General features: G+C 37.3%; 1 protein-coding gene across 6 annotated transcripts in view; it reads left to right on the top strand.

Annotated features, from left to right (window-relative positions):
* The window catches only part of pard3bb (par-3 family cell polarity regulator beta b), a 257,492-nt gene that overhangs the window by 213,753 nt on the left and 24,083 nt on the right, over window positions 1–19,656 (top strand). For all 6 annotated transcript variants that reach the window (XR_003672664.1, XM_028436419.1, XM_028436418.1 and 3 more), the window contains one exon: window positions 12,306–12,382. Coding sequence is in view for 5 of the 6 variants with exons in the window: in XM_028436419.1 (XP_028292220.1) it covers window positions 12,306–12,382 (77 nt within the window). In the remaining variant the exon portion in view is untranslated. The remainder of the gene's footprint in view (window positions 1–12,305; window positions 12,383–19,656) is intronic.

Here is a 19,656-nt window from a genome sequence, read left to right as displayed (position 1 = left end):
TGCAGTATGTGGAATAGTGAGACTGGAATGGAAACAACCACGCTCCCCCCTCCCCTCCCTGTTTGGTACCCACCGGCATCCTTGTGAACGCACACGACTGTGGAGCTCTTTACACTGACTGAAACCAGAAGAAGAGTCTATCATCTATGGGTCAAAGCCACAGCTGTAGATGATCACTAACTTATTCCTTTGTTTCCATTTGTTCTTTACCAACATTCAACAGTAGAGCAGCAACAAGGTGTTGTGCTTTTGGTGGTTTTAAAGACAATTGTTCTAATATTCTCCTGTTTGATCCGCTCTAGACTTCATTTGCGTGTTCACACCGACCCAAACGAGAAGGATTATCAGAGCAAACGAATCCGAGAGCATTTTAACGTATTTTGGGCGTCAAAATCGTGCCTCACACTCCCAGTTGGATGCTGGTGCTCAGTGAAGACGCTCTGGACGCACGTCCAAACGAACTGGTAAGAGAGCGCGTTGAGCCCATTTAGGGGAGGGGCGTTCTTTATTTGCGCCTCAGCGCCGTTTCGGGATTCACCAGAGCTGTGCTCGGACGAGAGTCGCTTTCAGCGCTACTTCCATCTCTCCCGTACCCAGTTTGACGACCTGCTGACCCACATCGGCTCTTGCATCTCCTACCAGAACACCAACTACAGGCGCTCTATTCCAGCAGAAGAGCCTGTCCATCCAGCTCCTGATTGGTTGATGCGCCGCGATCTCCCCCAAAAGTTCAACAATCCCAACTCTAGCGTCGGCCGCATTGGAGACAACAGACACACGTCAAAAGCTTGAAATCTCAAAATGCTGCGCGTAAAGCTTCAAAACGCGGCACACAGGAGACGCGGGATCTCTCGACGCTCCTAGAAGCTCATCCACCATATATTGTGTAAACCTGAAGCTTTTGATGTTTTGGTGTGAACGTCCCATTATTCTTTTTTCCACATTGTTCTTTCTTTTCCCGCTTGCTTTGTTGTGTAACCGTTGTGCCGAACAACACAATGGGGAACTTTTCCCGCCGAAACTCCTACCATTGCACTTTACTACTGATATGGACATGAACGCGCATCGACTTCAGTCGAGCAGCCAATAATAAAGCCCCTAAACAGCTCATAGACCACTTGGTTTTGTAAAAAAGATCTCTGATTGGCTGTAAAAGAGCGTCATGCTCCTGGATTTCTAAAGCTTGAATACAGGGTCAAGAAAAGGAACAGAATCCTCTCTGAACACTTTGGATTATAATATTCTAAAGGCGATTACGGATTTTTTACCAAATGTTGCCAAAAAAAATGTACATACCTCAGCTTTAAGCTTTGTTTAGAATTGATGTGAACTTTTTTGGTTTGGTTATTTAATGTTTAGGTCCTATGAACAAGTGTTAAAGCGACATTTATACAGTTCAGGGCGCGTTTACACACACACACACACACACACACACACACCGGTAGCATTTTAACCGTTTGCATGGAAACTGAACATACAAACAAGGTAAAAAAAAAACAAGAACAACTCAAACTCAGACAGAAAGCAGTAAATAGGGACAGAAGTGAGTGAATATTTAAAGAAACTCACCTTTTAACATGTTTAGTACGTTTTCCCTGAGCGCTGCCTGCAGGTACGAGCGAGTGATGGAGTCACTGACGTGCTTTACATTTACTCTGTGTTTCTGTCTGTTTTTACTGATGAAAATCATATCCACACTGCGATTCAAATGCATCAAAAATAAAATAAAATAACAACATATACATTCAGTCGGTTTATGATGAATATTTATATCTGTGCTGATATTAGAATAAACCCAAATAAAACAGTGATGAATAATACATATTTAGTACTTTCTGCTCCGCATTGATCCCAAAGGACATTAAAGTGTCTCTTTTATCTTTAGCCCATAATGTGCTTTCCCAGGGCTGTTAGCCATCATGCTAACCTCTCCCTCTGTTGGTTACACTGGTCATTTCCTTTGTGGTCAACACACACTCATTAGCAGAATGATGAAGAGTGTGGAGCGTGTGTTTGTGTTTGCTGAGGTGAGGTTAGCAGCTCCTTCCTATGAGTGCGTCGCTCCCTCCACTATTTCTCCCTCCACTGCTACTTTGTTAAGAGGCCCGAGTAATTAGCCGCACAAAATGGATGGCTTTTTGCCAGCAGCTGCAATTACGGCTTTTTCTGCAGAGTGAAAGGAGGGATAAATGGTGTGAGGGAGGGAGGGAGGGAGGGATGCACGGAATAAAATAAAGCAATAATAAAAAGATGGGAATGCTGCGACTGTAAATGTTTGAGAGGAAACAAAGACGTATGCAGGAAGGAAATCACTTTTCCTATGTTGGATTGTAATAGCTCATTAACATAATGTATAATTAATGCATGCTAATGGTATTGGAAGCACAAAATACAAACTAATAGTTTATCATCAAACAATAATTGTTTTTATTAGCGATGCAAAGCCGAACAGGAAAATAAATAAATAGATGATTCAATAAATAAATAAATAGATTAATAAAGTTATTTTTATTATATCACTAATTTCTGTTTTTGGTTTAACTGTTACAAATACAGAGTAACTAGAATTAATACTTTATTTTAACTAGATCTATATTTGAGAAAGTAAAAGTACATTATATATATATATATATACAGGTAAAAGCCAGTGAATTAGAATATTTAGAAAAACTTGATTTATTTCAGTAATTGCATTCAAAAGGTGTAACTTGTACATTATATTTATTCATTGCACACAGACTGATGCATTCAAATGTTTATTTCATTTAATTTTGATGATTTGAAGTGGCAACAAATGAAAATCCAAAATTCCGTGTGTCACAAAATTAGAATATTACTTAAGGCTGATACAAAAAAGGGATTTTTAGAAATGTTGGCCAACTGAAAAGTATGAAAATGAAAAATATGAGCATGTACAATACTCAGCTGTCCAAAAGGCGACCATCGACACATTGCACAAGGAGGGAAAGACACAAAAGGTTATTGCTGAAGAGGCTGGCTGTTCTCAGAGCTCTGTGTCCAAACACATTAATGGAGAGGCAAAGGGAAGGAACAACTGTGGTCAGAAAAAGTGTACAAGCAATAGGGATCACCGCGCCCTGGTCAGGATTGTGAAAAAAAACCCATTCAAGAATGTGGGGGAGATTCACAAGGAGTGGACAGCTGCTGGAGTCAGTGCTTCAAGATCCACCACCAAGAGACGCTTGAAAGACATGGGTTTCAACTGCCGCATACCTCGTGTCAAGCCACTGTTGACCAAGAAACAGCGCGAAAAGCGTCTCACCTGGGCTAAGGAAAAAAAGAGCTGGACTGCTGCTGAGTGGTCCAAAGTCATGTTTTCTGACGAAAGCAAATTTTGCATTTCCTTTGGAAATCGAGGTCCCAGAGTCTGGAGGAGGACAGGAGAGGCACAGGATCCACGTTGCCTGAAGTCTAGTGTAAAGTTTCCACCATCAGTGATGGTTTGGGGTGCCATGTCATCTGCTGGTGTCGGTCCACTCTGTTTCCTGAGATCCAGGGTCAACGCAGCCGTATACCAGCAAGTTTTAGAGCACTTCATGCTTCCTGCTGCTGACCTGCTCTATGGAGATGGGGATTTCAAGTTCCAACAGGACTTGGCGCCTGCACACAGCGCAAAATCTACCCGTGCCTGGTTTACGGACCATGGTATTTCTGTTCTAAATTGGCCAGCCAACTCCCCTGACCTTAGCCCCATAGAAAATCTGTGGGGTATTGTGAAAAGGAAGATGCAGAATGCCAGACCCAAAAACGCAGAAGAGTTGAAGGCCACTATCAGGGCAACCTGGGCTCTCATAACACCCGAGCAGTGCCAGAAACTCATGGACTCCATGCCACGCCGCATTAACGCAGTAATTGAGGCAAAAGGAGCTCCAACCAAGTATTGAGTATTGTACATGCTCATATTTTTCATTTTCATACTTTTCAGTTGGCCAACATTTCTAAAAATCCCTTTTTTGTATCAGCCTTAAGTAATATTCTAATTTTGTGACACACGGAATTTTGGATTTTCATTTGTTGCCACTTCAAATCATCAAAATTAAATGAAATAAACATTTGAATGCATCAGTCTGTGTGCAATGAATAAATATAATGTACAAGTTACACCTTTTGAATGCAATTACTGAAATAAATCAAGTTTTTCTAAATATTCTAATTCACTGGCTTTTACCTGTATATATATATATATATATATATATATATATATATATATATAATTTTAATCAGTATAATTGTATCAATTACTACACATTTCAGGTGACGCCATTTTAGTTTAAAAACACTGGATCAATAGTTTAATAATAACTATAATATTACTTTAATCAATACATAAATAAATCAAAATTATTAAATGTATAAATATGTACGATGATAAAACACTTTCTGTCATTAGTTTTTTAATACAAAGTTTAGTTTGGCATCCACACACAGGCTCGCGTACACACACACACACACACACACACACACACACATAAAGCTCAATAGAGAGATAGGAGTGTGTTGGGATGGACAGGAAGTTACTGGCTGAGTCGAACAATTTAATTTCCTTAAATTCCCTTCAGTGTTTGCTAATTAATTGATTTCCTCATTATGGTTGCTGGAGGAGGGCGTGGAAAGACATCAATCCTTTCAGTATTGATTAATTAAAAGGTAACTGGAAATGTTTAGAACATAATGTGTTTAATGTATTACCAAAAAAACTGTGCACATTTTTTTTCACGAGTTTATACCATTTTTGCACATTTTATCCAGACACGTTTGGCCCAATTTCTCAGATTTTCCTTTTGATTTAGGTTTTTGTTGTGGTTTTCTCCATGTTTTCTTATAGTTATTTAATATTTATTATTACAGACATTGAGCAACACAGGTGAAGGATCCACAGTGGACTTACTGGGAGACGCACTTAGGTGACAAAAAATTCAGAAATGTTTTCCAATTGTTCCATGATTATTCAATAAACACACTGTACATTTTTAGTTTGATTCATTCATTTTTTTTTTACATATGGCCAATTTATTGAGGGGGGTATGTGTGTTTTTGCGCGTCCTTATTTTTCTTCCATTTTCAGCTTCTAATATCGTAGGAAGTACATTTATAGTATTCTGTTTTTCAAAATAAATGTTTTTTTATATTTTTTAGCTGAGTCATATGTTTACTGAAGGTCCAAACATGTTCCAGACCCAAACCCTAACACACTTTTTAACATGTCCACCAGATACGTACAGTAGGATGTATAGCAGATATTTTATATATTCTAAGAGTGTTTATTGAATAATCATGGAACAAAGTGCGTAGGACGTCCTGAGAATTTGTGACAAGCAGGTTTTTTTCTCTCCTCATCACTGCTCTACAAAGACAAGTTACCTGTCTACACCTCTAGTTCTATAGATCACCTTTAGATAGAACTCACCTCTGGTTCACTTTAGGAGAAGAAGCAATGATGTCAGTATAGGAATGATCTGTGACTGGACTTCTAGGTCTGCATGTCCCTAGATAGATACCAGATAGATACTAGATAGATAGATACTAGATAAATAGATACTAGATGATAGATACTAGATAGATAGATTGATAGATACTAAATAGATAGATAGGTACTAGATGATAGATAGATAGATACTAGATAGATAGATACTAGATAGATAGATACTAAATAGATAGATAGGTACTAGATGATTGATAGATAGATAGATAGATAGATAGATAGATACTAGATAGATTGATACTAAATAGATAGATAGATAGATATATAGATACATGTAGATAGATACATGTATATAGATAGATGGATAGATAAATGCCATAGATAAATACTGTAGATAGATTAATGAATGGATGGGTAGATAGATAGATACTGTAGATAGATATAGATACATAGATAGATACTGTAGATAGATACTATAGATAGATAGATAGATAGATAGATACATGTAGATAGATAGATGAATAGATGGATAAATACCATAGATAGATACATAATATAGATAGATACATACTATAGATAGATAGATACTGTAGATAGATATAGATACATAGATAGATACTATAGATAGATATAGATACATAGATGGATACTATAGATAGATACTGTAGATAGATACTGTAGATAGATACTATAGATAGATAGATAGATACATGTAGATAGATAGATAGATAGATAGATACTGTAGTTGGATACTATCGGTAGATAGATAGATACTGTAGATAGATATAGATACATAGATAGATACTATAGATAGATAGATTAATGAAAGGATAGATAGATAGATTGATACATAGATACTATAGATAGATATAGATACATAGATAGATACTATAGATAGACACTGTAGATAGATAGATTGATACATAGATACTATAGATAGATACTATAGATAGATAGATTAATGAAAGGATAGATAGATAGATAGATTGATACATAGATACTATAGATAGATACCGTAGATAGATAAATGAATGGATGGATAGATAGTTATAGCATAGATAGATAGATGGATAGATTGACAGATAGAGGTGGGACAGAATAATGAGAAAAGGGATACGAACAAACATTCAATTTCACTTTCCTCCACCTAAGGAAAGCTGGTTAATGGTGGGGAAAGGTGGGAAATGAAAATGAAGCGAGTCTTGCAGTAGAAGATGAAAGAGAAGGTGAAGAAAACTCCAAATAAAGAAAAAGTACATTTCCTTTTTGAACTAAGTGGAATCATTTAGACTTCAAGCCTCCAAAAAACTCTCTGTGTTCGTCTAAATCCTTCCAATGAAGACTTTCAATGTGGACATGAATGCACAGGTGTGTGTGTGTGTGTGTGTGTGTGTGTGTGTGTGTGTGTGTGTGTGTGTGTGTGTGTGTGTGTGTGTGTGTGTGTGTGTGTGTGTGTGTGTGTGTGTGTGTGTGTGTGTGTGTGTGTGTGTGTGTGTGTGTGTGTGTGCGTGCGTGCGTGCGTGCGTGCGTGCGTGCGTGTGTGTAAGACAAAGTGTGTCCTCCCTCTCCTCCCTGTATCAGTCTTCCTCTTCTCCTCCTTCCTCTTCTCTGCTCATCACGCCGTGAAATAGTTTTCACTACTAGACCATTACCTGTACACCAGCCCTCAGCCAATCAGAGTGCAGCGTGTTTAAACGGAGACTCCTGCTAGCAAAGAAACAAAACTTCCTAAGGTAATGATAAAGACAGTGTATGACTGTGTGCACACATCAATGTGTGTGTGTGTAAGGTATGAAGGGAACCGGAGAGTCGCCGGTTGAAGTCCCGATGTGGACCAAAAAACGGTGAGTGGTGCCAGGGCACTTCTCGAGCACTGCCCTTGAGCAAGACATGGAACCCGAACACTGCTCTGGTGTGCTCCCTCCACAGTAAATGTAGCCCCACTCTGACATCTCTCCATTAATGCATGTCCACAGGTGCTCTTAGTGCATGTGTGCAGTGGTTTAAGTGGGCTGGTACGCACTGGTACGGAGTTCCGGGACTTCTAAAAATATCAACTAAGCGTCCTGGCACTTCTCCAAGCACCAATAACGTACTTTCAGCGTTCCAGTACGCTCTCCAGCGCATCTATTTTAAACCTTCAAATAGCTGCTCCGCTGCTTTTTCTCCTTATTATCCTTCACAGTGCGATGCAGGTACGCAATGTGTCTGCGGTTCGGAGCACGTCTCCATCCAGTCGGCCTATTTTACGGCAGTTCGTGCACTATTTAAAAGGTTGAAATCTTATGCTTTGAGTGAATTCTGATTTATTTTGGTGTTTATCTTATTTTCTGTTTGGTTTTTGATTGTGAATGTTGTGTATTATGTTTTAATCTGTTTTTTTTATTCATTTTTTTTTTGATTAACAATTAAAAATACCACAAAACTGTCCTATATTGAAGGAAGTGACGTAGGGTTAGAGGGAGGGTCACTGCACATTTGTTTTTATTATATTTTTATGTATTGATATGTTCAGCACTTTGTTTTAACTATTTCAAGAGCAGGGAAAAAATGTGTTTTATATATTGACTGTACATTTTTTACTCAATGTTAACTTACCTGTTTGTTCATAAAAAGCAAAGGAAACGTAACTGTGTTCTCATTTGGATTATTTCTATATACATAAAAAACCTGCTCAATGTGATCATCAGTAAGGATTTGAGCCTTTACTTTTGGGTCTGGGGGATAATGCTGCACGGGGAGAGGAAGGGTCTCTATCAGGTGGTGGTTGTGCTCATTAACCTCATGTCTGACTCCATCCAGCTGTCCTGTAACTCATATACAAAATATTAAAGATCTTTTCTTCTATACGAGGTCTGCTAACTGCTGGAGAGGTTCAAGTTCAACAAACATTGTTGTTACAACCTAATGGGGAAAAAATGAGTTGGCGGCTGGGATTCGAACGAGCGACCTTTGTATCAAGAGTGTGTGTGTGTGTGTGTGTGTGTGTGTGTGTGTGTGTGTGTGTGTGTGTGTGTGTGTGTGTGCGTGCGTGTAATAATCACATTTATTATTCCTGTGTCATGACGTCGTGTCCTCACTCACTCTCTCTCTCATCTTTCACCTCGCTCCCTAATCTCTGGTTCCCTCCTCAACATTGGTCTAAATGGCATCATTAATGTCCCTTTCACCTCCCTCACCCTTTCTCCCCCTCCCCTGTTTTATAATTCACCTCCCAGCCCACTCCTCAATGACTCCATATTATCCCTCACCACCTCACTCACTTTAACTCATTTAGCTCCTGCTTTTTTCTTCGTCTTCTCCGTCTTCTTCTTCTTCTTCTTCGTCTTCTTCTTCTTCTTCTTCGTCTCCGTCTTCTTCTTCTTCTTCACCTAATGCCTTTTCATTCTCCTGCTCCTCCTCTCCATTCTCTCTTAATATCCTGCTGTCTCTCTACCTGAGATATTGAAGCTATAAAGACAGGTGTTCAAAAGGAAGCAGGGCCAGCAAATCTGTTTTCTATGCCTTCTGGCTTCATTTCCCGGAATGAAGAAAAGAAAACGCAGCACTCTATAATCTGTAGTTTTTAACTCCTTGAGGAGAAAAGAATGATCTATTTTAGTCTGAAACCTGCTGATTTTTCTCTCCTTTAATGTGAAACGCACACTGGCGCCTTTGTCCTTTATGCTGCTTTTTTTTTTCCTGTATTCTAAGTTAGTGTTGGTTGGAAAAGCCTTTAACTACGACATGTGTTGTGTACGACACAAATCTGTTATTTACAGGGTCGTCACTCAATGGGATAAACAACCTGATTATAGTTTGATTAAAGTGTTGTTTCTTCTAATAGATGTAACATTTACATAAAGACAAGTAATACGTTTAGTCTAATGTGAATAGTGCAAACTAGTGATGAGAATAATTGGGTAAACAGATAAAGGTTAGAATTTCTGATTCTTGGCTTTTTGTTGATCTTAATAAGTTAATTGCAGTTGTTTGTTTCACTTGTTTATTTATTTTTTCTGTTTAAGGCAGACGTGTCAAAACTTAAGGCCCGTGGGCCAAATCCGGCCCTTCAAAGCATCCAAATCGGCCCACAGAAAAAAGTAAAAAAACAAACAAAACAAAACTAGTAATTGTTGCTTAAATTACCAAATAATTCAGATCTCGATATCTCAGTCCCTTCAAATTCACAATTTCAGTGAAACTGCACAATATTTGCAGGGGTTTGAATTTGTTCGATGTAATCAAAGTAGTCATAAAAACATTCCTCTTTTCTAAAATCCTGACATTTCTTTAAACCAATCCCACAAAATTTAATGAAATTACACAAGGATTGTTCACAAAAAATCAATAATTTTTGAGGATGCAGCACTGTTATCTGTTATTTATTTATTTGGATATATACTGTATAAATCAGTTATATGTGGAAGTGCAAACTTGGGCATGAAAACGTTACAATTGCAGTTTTTCCCCCACGTAAAAACTGTTACATGTTTGGACCTCGGGTGAAAATGAGTTTGACGTTTCCCTGATTGAAGGCGTACTTGTATCTTTCATTATTATCCTCTGCCACAAAGCGGAAGGGCGTCCGAGTTAAATAGGACAGCTTTTTTCACAAACTGTTTAAGATACGATAACTAAAACTGGTGTTTGGCTTCAGGGTATCAATACCTTGATGGAGTTCGAAAATGAGAAGTGCGCAATTTCTTTTTCCGAAGTTATTGTCCTTGTTCTGTTTTTTTGACTCTGTTCGAGGTATCTTCAAAGGGGACAGTTTTTTTTAGAAACTGTTAAGATAGTTAGTAATTTTATATTCTGATGTCATAATATTTGTCTTGTGTATACATCTAAGTTCTTAGATTTAGGACATTTAGGAAAAGGTTGTGAGTTATGCCTATGTCTATACCAGACATAGGCAACTGGTGGCACGAGGGCCACATACAGCCCTCTGTCTAATTTTACGCAGCCCCCAAATTAAACATACAAAATGACAGAAAAATACACAAACAAAAGCAAGGATACATAAGAATTACAAAATTGCAGGAAATTACAGTAAAAGAGGTGAAAAAATGCAGAAAATACTACAAAAACACACAAAACTACTACAAAAATGAACAAAACAACAATAGTAATGCACAACATCATGCTAAATAACACAAAACGACAACAAAAATACACAAAATGACTCAAAATAACATGCAAAATTACAGAAAATGAAAACAAAAGTACCCAAAAAACAGAAAAGGATGACTCTGCAAGCCCACAATACTAACAAACAAGCAAAACGACCACATAAATACACAATATGACCCCAAAAAACATTTTACAGGAAAAGTACACAAAAGGACAACAGAAATGAGCAAAATGGAATCACAACAAGTGAGAAAACAACAAACATACACAGAATGAAATGAAAAACATACAAAACTACTGTAAAAATGAACATAACGACAACAGTAATACACATAATGACTCCAAAAATGTAGAGCTACAAAAAAGGACAACAAAAGTACACAAAAAGACAAGACAAACCACACAGAAAATGACTCTGCGAACCCACAGTACTAACAAATAAACAAAACGACAACAGAAATACACAAAAATTACTCCAAAAAACATGTATTGTTCTAAATGCTGACATGAATGTACATAATGTGGCCCTTCGTTCTAACAAACACATTTTTGTGGCCCTCGCTGTGTGGAAGTTGCGTACCTCTGTTTTATACACAACAAACAACTGACTAAAGCATACTTCCATAAAACTCACATAGACACATTTCATGCCAACATTTCGGAGATTTTCAGAGACCCTCCATTGTGCTACTGACAAAACGTCCTGTTAACTTCAAAATAAAAGCCCTTATTTACCAAATGCTGAGGCGGCGGGCGGAATCTACTACTACTTTCTTTCTGGCCACCTTCTACTCTTAAATATGTTGATAAATGATTCCTTACCCGTTTAGCACCGAAAAATATCTGTAATATTACGTGAATATCTGTAAAAGTCACGTTTTTCTATTAGCTCTGTCTGCTAGCATAGCATCTCTTCACTGCACAGAATATCTGCATGGCAACCGGCCACTGGGTTACCAGCGCCCTCTGCTGGTTCAAACAAATATCTGACGTAAATACAGTAAAATGTTTTTTTAAAAATCCAATTGTTAAGGCACAAAATACATTTTCAGTGGCACTTTTAAAAAGAAAAAGAACTTTTATGCAGTTTTGCATTGTTTACTATAGAACCAGAATTTAAATTAATAGGCTTCTTCTTCATTTGTGTTATTCCTTTATTTATTTCATTCATTTAGTTAAATTGCATTGTTTTGAATAGTTTATCAAGGGATTCTTTTGACAATGAAAAATAAAAGGAAAATAGTACAGTATTTTCTAGGGAATGTTTTTCAATCATCATTTGTCTACAGTCCCATTTTGTAAAATAAATCGTGAGAGAATCGTATCGTGAACCCAGTATCGTGAATCAAATCGTATCGGGAGTTGAGTGAATCGTTACATCCCTAGTAAGTAACATAAATTCATTTTCCGCTAGTGCACATGCTCATAACCGATCTCAGACCAGTCCCAGGACCATTTTACATTCCACTCACAATGCATCATGGGATGGTTGAGTACGACTAGTGTGCCCACCGTGCATACTTAAAAAATGTCCACATATAGTATACATCCTGGTATTTCTCATGTACTCAATCTTTCCATACTTTAGACGTCAGACTTAGTATGAGTAGTACGTTAGTGTGATATTTACATCACAGCCATTGTATCCTGTAGTCAGCTTCTACTCACCACAGCTAAATCACACTATTTACACTAAAGTAATAATCATCATATGATGAACTTCCCTTCGTCTACTTTTCCTTTGTCTCAGATTCCAGTCAGAGCCACAGACCATCGGCTGATACCACGACACGAGGAGGTGGAGCGTCAGTACGCCTCCTTACCACGGTAAACACGACACTCCTCACTCTATTATACAATCTCTATGTTCTGTTCTTTCTTCCCGTTTGTGTCTCTGTGAATGACCACCATCACTCTAAGGACTTAAGTCTTCAAAAACTTTGACAGTTGAACCTTCTTTCCTGGAACTGCTCTGTTCGTCAGATGTTATAGACATATATAATAATGCTGTTGTCCACTCTATTTCACGACTCATCTAAGTTGGTTTTTCACGTCTGTTAGAGCTTGTTTTGGGGGAATTTTTGAGAGTGTTAATCATCTTATTCCTGTTTTAATGCTGGGTTTAATTCCATATCATTTCAACACATTTTCAGGACGTCCTACACACTTTAGTCTAAAAGAAATTCTGAAATTTTTACCAATTGTTAACGTAAAAAAAACAATATTCCAGCGACGCCAGACATTTTTTTCTCTTTTTTTTTTTGATAATGTTTATCAAAGTCACCTCAGATATTTTTATGCTGCATTTTATTTTAACTAGAAAATTTAAATATATTGGATACAGTTATTTGATATTTATTGTGTGTGATGTGTATTTGAAAAATAAAAATAAATCAAAAAAAAAAAAAAAGTAATCCGCTTTTTTACCCATTTTTTTTTTTCTTTTTTTTAATTACTAGAAATTTTAGGCGACCCCATATGGGGTCCTAACCCCAAGGTTGAAAACACTTCTTTATAGCGTTAATATTTGTTTTTTTCTTGTTTAGAAAATAAAATGTACTTTTTGTAGAATAACAAAAATCTCACACACACACTTTCACTGTTTTGAGGGGCTGATATGTCACCAGATATGATGTATAGCAGATATTTTTATATATTCTGATATAGGTGGAGTTGTATTACTAATATACCACATTTTAGTTTCCTATGTCAGGGGTTCTCAAGCGTGGGGCCAGGACTTCACTTGGGGTCACAAAACACTGAGAGGGGGTCGCCAGATGCCTTCAAGAAACTAAGAATTTTTTATCAACAATTTGAGCCCATTTTTGCAATTTTTTCTCTTTTTTTCATCACTTTTTCTTGCCATATTTTTGCCACTTCTCCATCAAATGTCAATGACTTTTCTGCACATTTTTTTCAACTTACAAGACATTTTCGGCATTTTTCCCACTTAGTGTTGCATGTGTTTACTCATTACTGTAACATTTAACCTACTATCACCATATTTCATGCTTATTTTTGCCAGTTTAAACTAATTGTTCCAATATTGACACTTTGAACCCTTTTTACCACTTTTTCTGGCCGTTTTGGAACACTCTAATTTGCAACTTTTAACCAATTTCTCTGGTTTTTAAAATCTCAATTCACCACCACCTTTTCTACCATTTTTGGTCACTTTTAACCCCTTCACTAAATTGTCCATATCTGAAAAAGTATTGATCCCATAAAACAAAAAATTACAGTGTGCCTATTGAATAATCACGGAACAATTGTTAAAAATGTCAGAATTTTTTGAGAGCGTCATCTTTTTTGTCCTAAACCTGAGAATTTAGCCTCAATCAATGACAGTAAAAAAGCTTTTTGCGCCTCTTTTTCCTCTCCTTGTCAGTGAGCACACCTCAGCAGACCAACAAATGTTTGTCTGTGTGTGACTGAGTGGGGGAGACGGAACGGAACGGGTCGGATAAGTGGGAACGCAGACGTTAGAAAGTTTACAGCCAGGTTCCCACCCCTGTTCAAACGCTGGGGGGTGACTGGTTCACACCTCTGTGTGTGTGTGAGTGTGTCAGTGGGGACGGAGAGGGAGAGAGTGTGTGTGTGTGTGTGTGACGACTTTGGCAGATGGAAGTGAGAACAGTGCTGATAGTTTGGAGGTCTGCTGGTGGGAAAGTGGACACACTCACTCCACTCCACAGAGCATCCATCCTGGGTCTGTTTCCACTTTCAGACGCACTCTGTGATCCATAAAAGTAGTGTTCTCATCATGTTTGATAGAAGTGACCAATGAACACGTTCAACACATCACTGTAAGGCATCAGATCTACAGTGAAAATACAGTTCAATGTTGCACTATTTATGTTGAAAACACCCAAAGATTTTCCATTTTATTGTAGTGTTTCACATCAGTCAGATTTTAAATTGCTCAAACCAAAATAATGATTTTAGTCAAATAAATTTAGAGCTAATCTACTAGATTAGTATGACAGCGTACTAGGGACACATTAAAATAAAAATAAATCTGAGCATTACAAGATTAAATTTGCAATATTTTGAGATTAAAGTTGTTATTTCGAGATTAAAGTCGTAATTTTATGAGAATAAAGTCTTAATTTAATATAAAATATTACGACTTTAATCTTGAAATATTTCAACTTTAATCTCATAATGCCCTGATTGTTTTTTAATTTCTATTTTAATGTTTATTTATTTTTTAAATGAAAAATAAAACAAAACCTTTAAACATAATATAATAAATTCCCACTGTTCTCCTTAACTAATGAATACCAATGGCACAATACTCCTTAGAACCTGACTACATGCTATCTTTGCTGTACAGAAAATAACATTGACTTTTTGTAGAATAATAAAAATAAATTAGCTCTTTCTTAAACAATACAAAAAGTATTTGTAAGCCTGAATAATAAATTAAGACTAAAACTAATGTTAAACCAACTCTCAGATCAATTCTAGTTTGATTTATAGCTTTTTATTTTTATTCAGACTTTGATGATGCTGTGGTTTTTATTTTACCAGCTGTTGTGTTTATTTGAAGGAAATAATGTGTGTGACTGATTCATCCAATAGTTAGCTTATGTTTATCGTGTCATTATTTACCTGATTGTGTCTGTATTTGTGTGCACTACTGCTGCTGCTTTTAGCTGCTGCTTTTAGCTACTGCTTTTAGCCGCCGCTGCTGCTGCTGCTTTTAGCTGCCGCCGCTGCTGCTTTTAGCCGCTGCTGCTGCTGCTTTTAGCTACTGCTGCTGCTGCTGCTGCTGCTGCTGCTGCTGCTTTTAGCTGCTGCTGCTTTTAGCTACTGCCGCCGCCGCTGCTGCTGCTTTTAGCTACTGCCGCTGCCGCCGCTGCTGCTGCTGCTTTTAGCTGCCGCCGCTGCTGCTTTTAGCCGCTGCTGCTGCTGCTTTTAGCTACTGCTGCTGCTGCTGCTGCTGCTGCTGCTGCTGCTGCTTTTAGCTGCTGCTGCTTTTAGCTACTGCCGCCGCCGCTGCTGCTGCTTTTAGCTACTGCCGCTGCCGCCGCTGCTGCTGCTTTTAGCTACTGCCGCTGCCGCAGCTGCTGCTGCTTTTAGCTACTGCCGCTGCTGCTGCTTTTAGCTACTGCCGCTGCTGCTGCTGCTTTTAGCTACTGCCGCTGCTGCTGCTTTTAGCTACTGCCGCTGCCGCCGCTGCTGCTGCTTTTAGCTACTGCCGCCGCCGCCTCCGCTGCTGCTGCTGCTTTCAGCCGCTGCTGCTGCTGCTTTTAGCTGCTGCACACAGTAACACCTGAGATATTCTACAAAGCAGGAAAAAAACAAACAAACAAAGCAAAAAAAAAAAACAGATGAGGTTTGAAGAGCACATCCAGGCTGTTGACCTTATGAAAACATATTATTTTGCTGCCGGCCCAGAAATAGCTTCGCAGTCGGTGTGTATCCAGTGTCTGCATGTGTGCGTGCGTGTGTGTGTGTGTACCTGTGTGGGTGGGCGGTGTGTGTGTGCGTGTGCGTGTGCGTGTGCGTGTGCGTGTGTGTTCAAGGGAGGTGAGAAGTAGCCAGAGGCTCCTAATCAGATACTGCAAGTCTGAACCCAGTTTAGTTTACTGTGTGTGTGTGTGTGTGTGTGTGATCGTATTTTAGGGGCTCTAAAATAAAACATGACCACACAGAAGAAATTGATTCCCAGCCTAAATTCTTAAGGCTTTACTAAACATCTTGTTGTAGCGACGAATCTGCAGTAGTTTCTTTTCTCTGTGGGTGAAATAATTCACAGCTTCTATAATAATGAATGATGTTTGTCCAACGTGGACAGTGTTTAGGACTGCAGGACAGACTGCATCCACAGGTGAGGCTTGTGTGGATTTTATTTCAGTAGTTTCAGATTATTAATCTGCTGAATAGTCGTAATTTAATACCATTCAACAAATTAGTTGGTTTTTTTTTTCTCTTTTTTTCTTCCTTTTTTTAAAAAAAAAGTAAAGAGAGAGAAAAAGAACAGAAAAAATGTGAAGGAAAAGTAAAAGAAAAAAGAAGAATAAAAATTACATTAAGAGGAAAAAGTTGGTAAAAAGGATAAAGAAATGAAATTTTAAAAAAAAGAGAGAAAAAAGGGAGAAAAGGGAGAAAATGGGGGGAAATGGAGAAAAAAATTGGTGAAAAAAGGATAAAAAGAAAAGGAAAAATCTTTTTTTTCAAAATAAAGGAAAAAGGAGAAAAAGGATGGGAAAAATGTAAAAATAAAACTAAAAAACAAGAGAAAGAAAAAAGAGAAAAAACAAGGGAACTGGAAAAAAGGAAAAAAATAGAATAAAAATAAAAAATAAAATGAGAGAAAGAATTAAAAAAAAATGGGAAAAAATAAACAAAAAAAAACAAATGAAAATTGGGAGAAAATGTGGGAAATGGAGAGAAAAAATTAAAAAAGAAAAGAAGACAAAAAATGAAAAAAAGGATGGAAAATTTTGAATAAAAAATAATAAAAAAAAAACGTGGAAGGAAGAGAACGAATAACAGGGGAACTAGAAAAAAAAAGAAAAAAGAAAAGACAAAAAATGGAAAATGAGAACAAAGAGTATAAAAAGGAAAACAAAAAAAAAAAGTGTTTTTTTTTTTTTTTAAGAAGGGAAAAATGGGAAAAAACAAAACAAACCAAAAACCAATTAGTCCTTAAACCATAGTCCTTTAGTCAGAGACCTCAACAGGCCAGTGTTAACCAGTTTTTACCAAACAGTGACAACAAAAAATCATTGTCGGAGAATGAGGAAAACAGAAAAGATTGGCTGTGTTTAAACGTTTCATACACTCATCACTGACGAGTCTCACAAAATGATCCTCACAGCTCTGAGGGAAGTGGAAGCAGCTGGTAGAGGTGATGACTAAAACCTTTTCCACCAGTGGTGTGTTCAATGGAATCCAGGAAAACACAACTGTGCGGCGCAAAATCTATTCACTAAATAAGAGTAACACATGAGGTTGATTATATTTTATTGATCTTTTGCTGTGAAACAGTATTTTATCTATCTACCACAATGTTTTGGTTATTTTTGGTTTCATATTATCATCATCATAATGATTATGGAAATGATGTTGTTGTTGAACTGAAAATACAAAGGTCAGTCTTAGTTCCCACACCAGGGGCACTAAATACTGTTTCTTTCTACTTATTTACAAAGTTTGATTCTTTAAAATGTGTGTTAGCAAAGAGGAATCAGAAATAAGAGAATGGGGCTACGAGAGCCAAACAAGCTTAAGAACAACTGATCTAACAGATATAGAGTGGACAACTATGTGGGTAATCACCAAAACCAAAGCTCCAACATGTTTATCTTTGGGCTGATTAAAAACTCATTTTACAGGATGGTTTATGTGAGCGGTGAGTCAGAATACAGTTAAACTAAGTCCATATGTAGAGAACTCAGAATTCTAACTAAGTAGAACATGAACTCAAGTACAAACTAAAAATACCATGAAATAGAGTCCCAGATACTAAGACTCAAAAAGGTGTAAAAACAAGAGCACTCAGAGAGCTAAAACCTCCGCTATAAACGCTAAATCTCCTTTTTGCCAGATGTCATCAGTTATATAAATAGAAACAAATAAAGAAACGGCGGTAAAAAAAAAACATGGAGGACAATATCACGCAAAAATAACTAAAGAACACAAAGAACCAAACCATGAAGAACTTTGGAATACAAAGATCAAAACAGAACCTGTGGACATGAACACTAGGACATAGAAGACAATGCAACAGTAGCCAATAGGCGCGTCCCGATCCGATATTGATTTTGGATATCGGTCCGACATCAGCCAGAAATTAATATTGGACCGCATCTAAAACATCCGATATATATCATATTATATTTATTCATTTGTAGAATACTGTAAATATGTTTGAGGTTGAAATCAATGTTACCAATTAGTTAATAATAAATGGGTCAGTTTTTCTCTTTCTCATCCCTACTGTTGTTGACTATTGTTCTCTGTTTGAGTAACATCACTTGATCAAGCTTTTCTAACAGTCCACACTACAAAATAAGTAATAAAAGTATGTATGATCCGCGCTGATATCGCATTATATCGATATTGGTTTCGACCAATACTCAAGGCTGCAATATCGGTATCGTGTTGGAAGTGAAAAAGTTGTATCGGGACATTCCTAGTAGCCACAATGTGAGCAAACACTCCTTAGATAGTGCAGGGAGGTAATTAGTGGAATGGGATTGGCCTGTGACAGCACACACACACACATATATATATATATATATATGTGTGATATAAGATTATCTCTCTATTTATGTACAAGTGCTGTCACATAAAAGTAAAAGTTGTTCAGCTGTAACCGTTACCAATTAATCCCAATGTCTCCATCCTTGGTAATTTTACCAATAACATATTTTTCACTTATTTATTATATATTTTTTTTATTTTATTGTAATCATCCATCAGTCTAAAGGCTAAAAACATCTTTCTGAATGAAACATACACACACACACACACACACACACACACTCACACTCTCTCAATCAAGGCTAAGAGAAAAAGTGAGTGTTTGTGTGTCCCGGGGTGTGTTTGTTTCTCTTTGGCGTGTGTTAAGGTCGTTGGATGGCTATCACAGCGTGTGTATGGTCAACATTAGCAGGTTGTGCCCTGACCATGTGTGCATCATTACCAACACATTCACACATTCTTTCCGTGGCCACTGCACACATTCACTGAGAGAGGATTGTTTTCTCTCACAATATATACATTTGTGTTTTTAAATAATCCATTAGGACTCCGAGGGTAAAGGTAACGGTACTTTTCCCAACTTTTGTTTTCAGCCGCATTCACATCTTTCTGTTTTGGCCCCACTAAAAAACCTCAGCCACAACTTTCAGTTGTAAAAACACCATAAATGTGTTGGTGAAGTCACTTTGTTGGTGTTTTTGGAGGCTGTCAATCGATTAAAAAAATCATAATAATTGCACAATTTTCTGTAATTAATTGCGATTAATCTATTACAAGACTATTTATGGAAAATCATGGAATTAATGTAAAATTATTACACAGAAAGTACATTTAAATTCAAAGACCATTTTAATAACTTTCTTTCAGCTTTGAAAGAACTCAGT

Source organism: Gouania willdenowi, chromosome 21, assembly GCF_900634775.1.
Source record: "Gouania willdenowi chromosome 21, fGouWil2.1, whole genome shotgun sequence".
Classification (NCBI taxonomy): Eukaryota; Metazoa; Chordata; class Actinopteri; order Blenniiformes; family Gobiesocidae; genus Gouania; species Gouania willdenowi.
Note: the sequence above shows the minus strand (reverse complement) of the source record. Positions and strands in the feature narration are given on the sequence as shown.